General features: G+C 38.0%; 2 protein-coding genes across 3 annotated transcripts; both read right to left on the bottom strand.

Annotated features, from left to right (window-relative positions):
• Positions 1-376: 376 nt before the first annotated feature.
• On the bottom strand, positions 377-4,250 carry LOC125469992 (probable linoleate 9S-lipoxygenase 5). The gene is made up of 8 exons (XM_048568307.1): positions 3,808-4,250; positions 3,388-3,677; positions 2,983-3,229; positions 2,548-2,886; positions 2,373-2,458; positions 1,867-2,279; positions 1,503-1,766; positions 377-1,414 (listed from the first exon to the last, which is right to left on the bottom strand). Exons 1-8 carry the CDS (start codon positions 4,181-4,183, stop codon positions 661-663), a joined length of 2,769 nt encoding a protein of 922 aa, XP_048424264.1. The 5' UTR covers positions 4,184-4,250; the 3' UTR covers positions 377-660.
• Positions 4,251-7,271: 3,021 nt separating this feature from the next.
• LOC125470075 (probable linoleate 9S-lipoxygenase 5) lies at positions 7,272-11,604 on the bottom strand. Of its 2 annotated transcripts, none has more exons than XM_048568524.1 (9): positions 11,108-11,604; positions 10,265-10,554; positions 9,879-10,128; positions 9,465-9,791; positions 9,301-9,386; positions 9,075-9,182; positions 8,628-8,932; positions 8,276-8,539; positions 7,272-8,181 (listed from the first exon to the last, which is right to left on the bottom strand). In XM_048568524.1, exons 1-9 carry the CDS (start codon positions 11,508-11,510, stop codon positions 7,428-7,430), a joined length of 2,787 nt encoding a protein of 928 aa, XP_048424481.1. In that variant the 5' UTR covers positions 11,511-11,604; the 3' UTR covers positions 7,272-7,427. The 2 variants fall into 2 exon arrangements, with proteins under 2 accessions (XP_048424481.1, XP_048424482.1); XM_048568525.1 differs by having other exon boundaries at positions 9,879-10,092.
• Positions 11,605-12,997: the final 1,393 nt, after the last annotated feature.

Genomic DNA, 12,997 nt, shown 5'->3' with positions numbered 1-12,997 from the left:
TTGTAATTTTTTTTTTCATTGATTCATATATGACTCAACGATTTCAGAAACGCATGAGCTTTAGACAATGGTAAAGAAAATCAACGATTTCAATTATAACTCAATCCTCGAGATAATTGTATAAAGATTTATGCCTTGGCATACAAGTAAGCTAACTTATCGCACAAGTAACAATCACAACTAGGACTAGGAAAAAAAAAGTACTAGGACAGGAAAACCTAACCCAGAGGGAAAGGGAATCCTAACCGGATTCACTCCCTTTAAACAGAGCAGTTACGGCAGTATTGTCCGAAAAGGAGGTAATATGACATGGTTTCTGATACCCTTTTCGTCTATTCAAATTTCAAAAAAGGCTTGTAGCTAAAATCTTTATGAATACCGAAATCAATATTTGTATTTCTAAGTTTATTCTTACAAACAAAAAGAATTACATATAATCACTCAGTATTATCGTCTGGTGATTTCCTCTTCACTTGAAAGTGAGAGGTATTAGGTTCGAATCTCGTGAATGACGAATTCGATACCAAATTAGGCTGCCAATTGTGTGGTTTTGCTGAACTCCTCTTCCCCTTAATGTAAAAATATCGTTGTACCAAAAAAAAAAAAAAAAACATATAAGATGAGTAAAATACAATATAAACAAAAAACAAAAGAGACGATCTAGATGTTGATACTGGTGGGAATTCCCTTGTTAGTAAGTCCAGGTTCACTAGAAGGATACAGCAAAGTGTAAGGGATCTTTGCCGGTCCGAACCGGTTTTTCAATCTCTCATCCTTGTTCATCTTTTCAATTTTGGCCTCAATCGCTTCCAACTTCTTTTTAAAATCCTCAGAAGCCTGCAGTATGTCTGCATCCGTTGTCCACTCCGCGGTGTCACGCTGTCCGAGATAGAGCTCATCAGCCGGGTGCCTTGACAAGATTTCCACCGTGGCCATTCCAAGAAGGGTCGGCAGCTGAGGTGCAAACGTTTTCAAGAATGCCTTGTCAGGGTTTGCCCTCAGCTCCTCATACTCTGGAGTGCCTTCTTCAGGCATGAACCGCCGGCTTATGGTTGGGCGGTTTGGGACGAATCCACCAATCGAGTACTGACCGTAGTTGATTGCTGCATGATGGGCTGAAGCAATATATATGATAGTTGTGCATGATTCTATCAGCTCGTCACGAGTCTGCATTTTAGGCCACCAGGGTTCATCTTTCTTGTCCCCGTGGCCTACCTCGCGGAGTTCCTTCCACCAGGATTGGAGTTCCGAATCATTTTGAACCGTTTGATCATTTTTGTAATAGAAGGAGCAATAGTCTTTAACCCATGTTTTAATTGCAGACCATAATTCAAGCCCGTCTGCAGCATATGGATAGTCCTCTATCAGTAAACGCACACCGTGTGATGCACTTGAATCTTCAACCGCCATTCCTCTGAACATAGAAAACGGAACATACTTTCAATTGCCATCGATTGTAGATGAAAAATGTACTTGAAAAATGCTACTAACCAAGATATTACCTTTTGATAAGATCCATGGGGAGTGCTTGATCAGGAAAAGTCCAGTCCTTGTACATTGCCGATGACCATTCCATCGAAAACTTTGAAGCAAAGATTATTTCCTCTATTACTCCACCAGCGTTTGTGAGAACCTGTCGCGCGGCTGCATTTGCATTCATAGTCTCACGAAAATGAGGATGCAGAAGTTTATTAATTGGGTGAAGCACGCTCAACTGCCTATTTGCCGCTATCACAAATGGCTCAGTCACTGCATGAGCTCTCAACCTGCAACAAACATGAACATAAATTTAAAATTTTACGAATTTATTTTGCTATTGCAAATGCTACGATTCGTTTTTCTGTTATTTCTTTGAAAGGGTTATACCAGTGGCTGAAAAGCTGATGACAGCCGGAGTCATTTACAAGTGCATAAGCTTTAGCAAGTTGCCAAATGGAACTCTTGATGCCTTGGCTAGACGGAGTATAGACTTTGCCAATGCAGCCAAACTGATCTCCATCCGGATGTGGCAAGCTGAGTTCAATAGCTATTGGCTTCAAAGTCCCATCATTGTTCAAGAAAACGAGTGTTCTGCTTGCGTATGCTTTGGTAGAAGTTGTGTTTATCCGCCTCAGGTACGGCATCCATGCATCGTGGTGGTCTAATATGAATAGCTGCTTGTTCTTGATTGCCTCATCTATGCTGAGTCCATTTAAGTTATGTTCTATATGTTCTTTGGTTATTTGACTTGTTTGATCCCCGTATGCTTCTCGGTCTAGCTTGCTAGCCGGTGGATATTCCTGCAGTTAATGCAGAAATTATAGCGATTAGGGATGAACAATTGGGAAAAAACAAATGTATACAACATAATAAATCATGAAAGCTAAGATTACTTGGAGACGACGTATTGTAACAGGATTTACTCCGGCCAGCAGTTCCCTTGCAAATTCTTCGTCAGTTCTCCATGCCGACTTATCCTCTAGTAGAAAAATCATTAAAATACCAGGATCGGTTAAAAAGAAAAGCAGATATGAAACTGAAGGCACATACAACATTATACTATATTACCTTTGATCACTTGAGGCACGGGAAATTTTAGGAACTTTTCGCCGTCAGTTCGAAAAAGTTCCTTGAATATCTCCTCCGGTATGCTATCACTAACGTATTTTAGTATCCCATCAGGCAACTCTAATCCTCCTTCATAGAGTTTAAGTACGTCTTCCATGGTTTCGAACTCGTTTTTGTTACCGAGGAGTAGAGCTCTTATCTCAGGTTTAAGGACCTGAGGGATGGATTTCAGGACATAAGCAAGCAAATCTGACATCTTTAAGGGTCCAAATCGTTCATCTCTCGGAACATATACATTTAATCTCTGGATAAGCTTCAGCCTGCTCTCGGTGTTAGGATCTATCAAGACAAGTATAAACATCTTAGTGACTATTCTTTTTTAATAATACCGAGTTTGAGTAGTGACGGCGCGAGAAGTGAATTTTATTTACTGACCTGTTTTTGTTGCGGGTCTTCCTGTTCTTCCCCGGCGAGGATATGGGTACTCAATAGACCCTCCGAGAACTGGACGCGCATATTCGGTACCCTTATCTGGATTCCCCAAATCATTGTAGTATGCATAGTCATAGACCCTGTCCCATTCCTGAAGCTCTCCTTGTTCTTCATCATCTCCTCGCAGGTTTACTAGCTCTTCTTCTCTGAATTTCTGTAGTGATTTTGGTGTATCACCTGGAAGATAAGTCTGCACAAACACATAAACCAATCTGTTAATTACTGGGGGACTTCGTGCGATTGTAACGACCTTGTAGGAAAGAAAACGGTCTTTTTTGTACAAATATACGAACCAATCTATTGATTTAGTGGGGGACTTTTGCGCATTGAAATGACTATTTTCAGTACCTTGTTAGCAAAGAAAACACGGTCTTTTTTGTACTTGTTAGCAGGATATACCCATGAGTTGCAAACGAAGTGGACTCGACCTTCGCCAGGAACATCTTCGAGGGTGACAGTCTTCAAGTAGAACTCACTGTGATGATAATTTCTAACTATGAATGCTCCCGGGACGCCAATTTCCTCATCCCAATCGAAAGTAACATCAAATGCAGTCTCCCCCGCTGTTAAGGGGGTGATTGTGGTCACCCAATTCTCCAAGTATGCTGGCTTTCCAACTTTTCCTGTCGACTCATTTTCTACAAAAAGCAACATATCAAATTAAAAAATCCAAAAAACGTCGATTTTAAGTATTTAAGAAGTAAACTAGGAGCTTATGTATCTAATCTACGAACTTAAAAGGCAAAATACTATGTATTCAGTTCTCACCAGGGTCACCATTAACCGAACTAATGAGCCTTAGAGAAACCGCTTTGCCTAACAGCTCGTGAACACGATCAAGAATCGAAGCTTTAAGGTCGTTCAAGTCGAGAACAATTTTCTTCATCAACACCACTCTCCCTTTGATCTTCTTGCCTTCATGTTTCGGCTGCGTAGCAACTGTGGTGTCCTGGGATGATGCCTTAACAACCGTTGAAGATAGCTTCAACGGTTGAGATCGTGTAATCATAGGCAAAAGTATTGGTCTCATGTGATTGAGTGATGAAAGGTTGTTGCCTGCAACAACTGAGTTCTTCATCCGATTCTGAGATGGACATTGTCTCCGAAAGCTCGAAGGAGCTGTGAGATACTTGGAATGCAGCATCTCTATCGAAATCGAGAACGGAAAATGTTAACAGAAGGAGAAAGGTTTCAAGATCTTTGAAGTGTGATGGGAGGTATTTAAAGGTCAATGAGTTCAATAATTTTCAATTTAATCCAGCCATTATTTTTTACATTTTTAAAGACTTTTGTGCTACCTGCCATGCCTGCATGTGAAGGTTTTCGATACGTAACGAATTTATCCAGCTACTTTTCTTGCAGTTTTTAGGGTTTGACTTAAAGACCAAGTCATGAATTTGCATGGTTTAATTTGACATGTGCTTCCTCTCTGTATGTGTGATTCCCCTCACAATTTAGATTAGTTTACAATTAAGTTATCCAACTACGTTTCTTCCCATTTCTAGGGTTTGCATGTCGAACAAGTCATGATTTTGCATTGTTATGATTCAAAGAACTACAGCCCTCTTTGTTTTTGTTTTTGGGTGAACAAGTCCAAATCTTTTGAACCACTTTTATTGTCGTTTTGCATTGTTTAAAAATTCAAACAACATTAATCAATTTTTTTAATAGATGGGGACGTATTTATATTGGATAGAGTGGATATACTTATCTATGTGTTACATTCAAATCCCCTTTAAATTAATTTAAAGTAATATCATTGGCATGTCCCGTTGGACACCACAATGACCACATGCTGGCCGACCTCCGTAAGGTGACGCAAGCCATCATCATTCCTATAAGCTGTCGACAGGGCAAATCCCACCACAGATATTCATACTTCAGATATGAGACAAGATAAAATTCAGATAGACAAACGATTGAACAATCGTGCCGAAAGACATTCCTACTCCAAGGCTCTAATATCGTAATAATATCAAGACTGACACAATGGTGCAGAAGAAAATCCTATCGTGCTTATGCTCTAAACATCTCCATACATTCTCATATTTTTATTTTAAAGATGTGTACTTTATTTATAAAAATTATGTTCGACACAAATTTGCATGCATATTCACATTAGGTCTTCTTATAGCACCTTTTTTTTTTTTTTTTAATTATCAAATTAGTTGTACAAATCCTCTGTTTATAGTTTTCTATTGACCATGTGTGATTTGGTGATAGATGCTTCACTTTCAAGTACCTAATCAACCATTTCTATCTTAACAAATTTTAGGCTATCTACCAAACCAACAAATATAGACAAATGTTAGCAATCTTAGATTACGTAATGACACCCTTTGGGGAAACTCATGATGGACTACTATTATTGGGTGTAGAAAATACTAAGGAGATTATCTTAAAAGTGAGACTCGCTATGGACTGTTTGTCACCTTATTTTTTAGCACAATGTTTTATAATGTTGGTGCGGAAATTAAAGTTAAACTGTGAGGTAGCAAAGAGTCCATAAATAGTCATACTTTGAGAGAGTTTTCTTAACATTTCTAGCTAGCGTAAAGCAATCAAATATTTTGAAACGATTGCTGGCTGCTAAACTGTTACACAATTTTGTAGCGCTTGCTATTAAATACTGGGACTCGTAATGACCTCAACAATTATTTTGTGTTAGAGCAAACAAGTCTTTAACTTAGGTGGCCCGGTTAATAGATTGAAGGTTGGCAATAGAACTGCCATTTCTCTCTCTCGTTTTAATTAGCATGTTAGCTAGTTGGCTTTCTTTTATGAAACTGCAATACACCAAATCCTCTTATTACGTCTTTGGTGTTGATGGTGCAACAATAGCACTTTTTATGGGAGGATTTGATGTATGAGACGAATGTCGTTGATGTTGGTGGTGGTCAATAAATATGGTCGATTTGAGGTATTAGTTGGAGACAAATAGCCAACGTCAACAGTAGTTGCCTCCAACTTTTATGTTAGAGATAAACAAAACTATTGTGGCCACGATTTTTAATTATTCCCTGCCCGTTAAGAGCTATACAGGTGTACCTGTTGAATTGTTCAAAGAACGAATAACCATACTCAAAACCACTTACCTGTCTATCTGTAAAGAATCAATTATCTTGCCCAATCGTCCCCCATTTCTTTTAAAAAGACCTATGTGCTACTTGCCCTGCATGTGAAGGTATTTTTAGACGTAGTCGACTTAATCCACCTGTATTATTTTCTATTTCTGGAGGTTGACTTTTAAGACCTAATCATTTTGCGTTGTTTATAAAATTAGGATGAGAATTCTCTTCAGATCTTCTTTGTAGGGCGATAAAAATGTGTGTTAATAATTGTGTAAGAAAAGTAGTGCACATTTGTACATATCAATACAAGATAGTGGTCCAATACTTTAGAAAAAGACTTGGATAGTTTTTTCCAGGTCAGCCTTTGTCCTCATGTGATGGTCGTTGTTGGATTTGGATCTTCTTCTGAGTTTAGGAGGCTGAGCCTCTTGAGCAAAGCACATTGGCTGTTAGATTTTGATCCAATAGCTACAATTATTATAACTTTTAGAGGACCCTTTGTTTGTAGCCGTTGAATTTTGATCCAACGGTCCGTGTGCTTTGCTCAGGAGGCTCAGCCTCCTAAACTCAGGAGAGAATCCAAATCCGTCGTTGTTTACATTTCACCAACTTAATCCATCCAATAAATATTAATTTTTCCCTTTGACAAAAAAAAAAAAAAAAAAAAAAAAAGAGTTAATTTTTCTTTTTCTAGGGTTGACTCAATGATGACCTAAACATCCGGTCTTTTTGTACTGTGAAGAATTTTACCAGTGTCTGTTGTATGTGCAGCTTATCTCCGGTTTAGACTTGTATATATTTAAGACAATCATTATTTCGACAGTTATGATTCTCTTAAATACATGTATTCATATGAATTATATTTAATCAGATGATAATCGTATTGAATAGATGCAAGTATTGTAGTTTTGAATATATTTGACTGTTTGACGTCTTGACCGTACCATTGAAATTTTTTTTTTTATTAGATACAAGTGATATTAAGAAAGAGAACATTCAAACACATAATTTAATATGCAAGGACAAACGCTCTATACCGCTTTAAGTGATATTGAGATAGGGGCATTGCTCCAGAAAGCTGGCTTTAAGGTCGACATTTGTACACTGATCACTCTCCGGTGAAATTCAAGGACGGAGCAAGAGGAAGACAAGGCGAAGAAAAGCGGAATTGATGACCATCTTATAGAGTAGTGACAAGGAAGTACTTGATCATTGTTTGCAGAGAAATTACACGGATAATTTTGGTTTTATTCTGACAAAAAAAATTTATATACTTATATATAGCAAGCCAAGAATAAGATACAAATTAGATAAGCATTAGATTGAGACACTGTTGGGAATTCCCTTGCCAGTAAGTCCGGGATCACTCGAAGGATAAAGCAGTGTATATGGCATCTTGGCCGGTCCAGAACGGTTCTTCAATCTCTTATCCTCGTTCTTTCTCTTTATGCATTCCTCAATTTCATCCAGCTTCTTTCTGAAATTTTTAGAAGCTTGCAATATGTCTGCGTCCGTTGTCCATTCTGCGGCGTCTCTATGCCCCAAATAAACCTCATCAACCGTATGCCTTGATAAGATTTCGATTGTGCCCATGCCAAGAAGGGTCTGCAGCTCCGGTGTGAATGTTTTCAAAAATGCCTTCTCGGGGTTTGTCTTGAGCTCCTCGTATTCAGGAGTGCCTTCTTCAGGCATGAATCGCCTGCTTGTGCTTGGTCGGTTTGGGGGGTATCCACCATAAGGGTACTGCCCAAAATTGATTGCTGCATGATAGGCTGAAGCAATCCATATGATAATGGTGCACAATTCTATCAGCTCTTCGCGAGTTTGCATTTTTGGCCACCAGGGCTCATCTTTCTTGTCACCGTGACCTTCCTCGTGGAGTTCCTTCCACCAGGACTGGAGTTCCGAGTCCTTTTGGACAGTTTCATCCGTTTTATAGTAGAAGGAGCAGTAGTCTTTAACCCATGTTTTAATTGCAGACCATATCTCAAGCCCGTCTGCAGCATATGGATAGTCCTCTATCAGTAAGCGCACACCATGAGAGGAGCTTGAATCTTCAACTGCCATTCCTCTGAACAAAGCAAAGGGTAGATGCTTAATCACCTTAAAGCTATCATCTTTGCTTCTAAATGCACGTATGATTAATGTATTGTCATAATATTTACCTTTTAATCAGATCTGCGGGGAGTGCTTGTTCAGGAAAAACCCAATTCTTATACATTGCAGACGACCATTCCATTGAAAACTTTGCAGGAAAGACCGTTTTCTCTAGTATTCCAGAAGCGTTAATGAGGACCTGTCTTGCGAGTGCATTTACATTCATATTGTCACGAAAGTGAGGATGCAGAAGTTTATAAATCGGGTGAAGCACGCTCAACTGCCTATTTGTTGCTATAATAAATGGCTCCATCACTGCGTGAGTTCTCAACCTACAACAAAACAAGAACACATAAAAGATTCATTTGAAAAAAAAAAAAAATGCTATGAACTTATTTAGGCTTTTTTCATGTGTTATACCAGTGACTGATGAGCTGATGATAACCAGTATCATTCACAGCCACGTAAGCTTTAGCAAGTTGCCAAATGGAACTCTCGACGCCTTGGCTAGAGGGAGTATAGACTTTGCCAGTGCATCCAAATTGATCTCCGTTGGGATGCGGCAAGCTTAATTCAATAGCTAATGGCTTCAAAGTCCCGTCATCTTGTAAGAAGAGGAGTGTCCTGCTTGCATATGTTTTCGTTGAAGTTGTGTTTATGCGCCTCAGGTACGGCATTATTGAATCATGGTGGTCTAATATGAATAACCTGTTTTCATCGATTGCCTGTTGCAGAAAGTAATTTTCAGTAATTATTTTGAATATGAATATAACGAGAATAGAAGGATGCAAACTTGCAAAGCAACCTCAGGACTACTTGGTTCAAACTTCATACTCAATTTCGAAAGAAACTAGTCAATAGTATTACCTGGTCTATGCTGAGTCCTTTTAAGTTATGAGCTATGTTTTCTTTGGTTATTAGACTAGTTTGATCCCCATATGCTTTTCGATCTAGCTTGCTAGCAGGCGGAAACTCCTGCAGTTTATTCAAAAATAATAACTATCAGGGATGAAAAGTCGAAGTTATTATGATTCAAATGTAAAATTTCTAGCGTCTCATATTTTCTTCAAAACAAAAGAAGACAATAGCTTACTTTGAGACGACGAATTGTAACAGGGTTTATTCCTGCCAGCATTTCTCTTGCAAATTCTTCATCAGTTCTCCATGCTGATTTATCCTCTAAAATAAATCATTCAAAAGACCAGTCAGGTAAAAGAAAGAAGTAAATGAAGATACATTGAAAGTAAAATCTTGTACTTTTGATCACTTGAGGCACTGGGAACTTGAGGAAATTTTCACCATCAGGTCGAAAAAGTTCCTTGATTGTCTCTAAAGGGATGTTATCCCTAACAGATTTCTGTAAAACCTCGGGCAACCGTATTCCTCCTTCGTAGAGTTTAATTACATCTTTCAAGCTTCCAAACTCGTTTTGTGAGGCAACTAGAGTTGCTAGCTCATCAGGCTTCACAAGCCGAGATACCGATTTCAGGGCATAAGCAATTGCGTCTGACGTCTTTAAGTGGCCAAATCTTTCGTCTCTTGGAACGTACACAAATATGTTCACGGGAAGCATCATGGGGCTCGCTGTTAAGATTAAAGCAAATTAGTCATAATCACACAACACATCTTTTCATGTGAGCAGTGACTGAGAAATAGGGAAGATTGACTGACCATTTTCAGTTGTTTGTCTTCCGATTCTAACTCTGCGAGGATAAGGAAAATCACTAGACCCTCCAAGAGTTGGACGCGCATATTCTTTACCCATATATGGTTTGCCCAAATCATCATAGTAAGCATAGCCATAAACTCTGTCCCATTCCTGAAGCTCTCTTTTTTCATCATCGTCGTCTCCTCTCAAGTTCTTGAGCTCTTCTTCTCTGAATTTCTGTAATGGCACTGGTGTATCACTTGAAAGATACGTCTGCGCAAATTTATATAATTCGTAAACCTTACTCGTGGCTTTACCGAAGACTATCGAGCATAACATAACAGTCCATCGGCTAAAACATAAAATTCAATTGGAAGTTAAGAAACTCATGCATCCTATATATCGTTACCTTGTTAGCGAAGAAAACGCGGTCTTTTCTGTACTTTTCGGCAGGGTACACCCATGAGTTGCAAACAAAGTGGACTCGACCTTCACCAGGAACATCTTCGAGTGTGAGAGACTTCAAGTAGAACTCATTGTGATGCTCATTTCGGATTATGAATGCTCCCGGGACTCCAATCTCCTCGTCCCAATCGAAAGTAACATCAAATGCAGTCTCCTCTGCTGTTAAAGAAGTGATTTTGGTAATCCAATCTTCCAAATATGCCGGCCTTCCAACTTTTCCTTGCGACCCATTTTCTACATTAACATATCAAATCAAAACCGAGAATTGAGATGTGCTGTTTTCTGTTTTTGGATTCTGGCATTAAGATTTAAAACAACATATTTTTTCAACTGATTATTTACTTCTTTACCAAAATAGTACAACAAAAACTATGGAAGCTTAAAAGCCGTTGTTTTCCTGAACACGCAAAATCGGAGCGATTAGGACGATGAGTGGGAGTAGGCTACAGATTTAGGGTTCGAAACCTCCTTTCTACTAAACCTCATATATTTTGTGGACGAGATAATTGGAGCAATTGCTCTCCTTCAACTTTAGGACAATTGGAGTTTTATTCTCTGAACTAAAAATTCGTGAGTATTGATGTTTGAACTTGTTATAATGTGGAGAAATTGTCATTTTAGCTAACACCGTTAGAACATTCATCTATTTGTGTTCCCTTAAACTCTTTATTTTTAATAAAATTCTAACGGAGTTAGCGAAAATGACTACTGCCCATATTATTACAAGTTAAAAGGACCATTACTCCATGAACTTAAAAAAAAAGGTAAATTAGTAAAAAATTCTTACCAGGGTCACAATTAACAGAACTGATGAGCTGCAGTAAAACTCTTTTACCCCGCAGCTCATCGAAACGATCAAGAACTGAAGCTTTGAGGTCGTTGAGCTCCAAAACGTTCTTCTTCATCAACACAACTGTCCCTCGGAGTTTCTTCTCCCCAGTTTTCTGGCGATAATCAACGTTGATGGTCTGGGATGGCTTTGCAGCTGATGAAACCACAGTCAAAGGCTGAGATCGTGCCACATCAGTCATGCACAAGACACCAGCTGGGAATACTTTCATGGGATCAGTCGTTTGAAGCAACCCTGGTCTGCCAATGACCGACGTGGAACGATCTGGATTGTTGGTTGTTGCTGCTGCAACAACAACTGAGCTAAGAGGACTGAGTTGCTTGAGAAGAACATGAAGCATATTTGTCTGCTTCAAGATATGAAAAAGTTGCAAGTAATATTAGAAAAGGTGTTTGAACTGAAGATCTCACTTCACCGACAAGTATGAAGAATGTGAAGGAAGGGTTGGTGGTATTTATAGGAACCGGGAGCTTACTGTTCAATGATTATAGAATAATCCTCCAATTTTTTAATGGGTCATTCAGTTTTTGTGAAATTGGAAAGCTTTTCATGTCCGGAACACGGAATGATACATGACACGTTATTATACAAGTGATGAGGTACTTGTGTTGAAAAATAAAACTTTCCTCTACTTATATAATAACATGTGGTGTATCATTTTTGTTCCGTGCACAATGAAAATTTTCTGGTTGAATTGGAGAGATTTTTTAGTGTTTCAGAAAACACAGCCCAGTCTACAAAGCGTTATTATACAAGTGGTCAAACCATTTGTACTATTACACTTATCTCCAATTATATTATAACACTTGGTGTACCAGGCTGTATTTATGGTACATTGAAAAATTTCTCGTTGAGTTGAGACTAATTTCCATGCATGGCTATACTAATATTATAGCATTTTCTGACAATAATACAATTATATGTGAAAATTTACATATCATTGTAAATTGATATGAATCGTCACGGAACGATATATCTTTGTTATAACAGTCTTTCTCATTTGAATGAATGAGTACTAGAAATCTTGATTTTTCATGTTTTGGTCTTTAAACGGGAGAAAGTGGATAGTCTTTAAACTTCACCAACTTATTCGGTGTTTATCTGTTTCTAGGGTTGATTTAATGTTTTAGTCCTTTTAAGGTAGCTTCAACCCTCCCTATCAAGGTAAAATTTTCGGTTGAACTGTCTGATTACGTTAATGATTATATTAATTTTACAAAATAATAGGATCTCTTGTATTTTGATCTCGTTAAGTGTAAAGATTGTAATTCCACGTCAAAAAATGAGCCAATTAATTTTGAGTTATATGCTCAAATTTTAATACGTAATCGCGTTAGTTCTATCCGGTAAGAGAATTGCCTTAAGCAATAACCCTAGAAACTCTCATTTACCACACCAACAAATATAGACAGATTTCAACAATAGTTAGGTTCTCTAGAAAATAGGCAATTACAGATCGTCTTCTCTTTCACGTTCTTTATTCAATACTTTGTAGAAAGTTACTTGCATAAGTTAAAAGCCTAAAATACACCATTTAGTTGCACCACAAATTCACAAGTCGGTGACAGTATATAATTCAAAGTTTCCAACATGGTATATTTGGAAATAAATCGTGAGTACACGTTTACCTAAGTCCATAGAGATTTATAATATACAAAATATATACTAGTCAAGCGACTAGTTGTACAAATAAACCTAATATAGATGAATTTATAAAATCTAGTCCAAAAGAATTCTGACCGGATTCTCCTACACTAATAAAATCATCGAAGTTTTGTAGTATTTGGTGACAATATAATTGATATTTCTGTCACATCAAAGAACAAT

The sequence above is a fragment of a genome, unplaced genomic scaffold, assembly GCF_019419815.1.
Source record: "Pyrus x bretschneideri cultivar Hongxiangsu unplaced genomic scaffold, Pyrus_bretschneideri_v1 Contig48, whole genome shotgun sequence".
NCBI lineage: Eukaryota > Viridiplantae > Streptophyta > Magnoliopsida > Rosales > Rosaceae > Pyrus > Pyrus x bretschneideri.
This window is presented reverse-complemented; position numbering and strand designations above follow the sequence as displayed.

Bases quoted from the DNA above. Each gene is read 5' to 3' on its own strand.
- LOC125469992 (XM_048568307.1), bottom strand. From the start codon at position 4,183: ATGCTGCATTCCAAGTATCTCACAGCTCCTTCGAGCTTTCGGAGACAA. The intron at 3,678-3,807 runs GTGAGAACTGAA...TGCTTTTTGTAG, and splicing joins TTCGGTTAATGGTGACCCTG to AAAATGAGTCGACAGGAAAA. The intron at 3,230-3,387 runs GTACTGAAAATA...GTGTTTGTGCAG, and splicing joins GTGTTTTCTTTGCTAACAAG to ACTTATCTTCCAGGTGATAC.
- LOC125470075 (XM_048568524.1), bottom strand. From the start codon at position 11,510: ATGCTTCATGTTCTTCTCAAGCAACTCAGTCCTCTTAGCTCAGTTGTT. The intron at 9,387-9,464 runs GTACAAGATTTT...GATTTATTTTAG, and splicing joins AGTGCCTCAAGTGATCAAAA to AGGATAAATCAGCATGGAGA. The intron at 8,540-8,627 runs GTATAACACATG...GTTTTGTTGTAG, and splicing joins CATCAGCTCATCAGTCACTG to GTTGAGAACTCACGCAGTGA.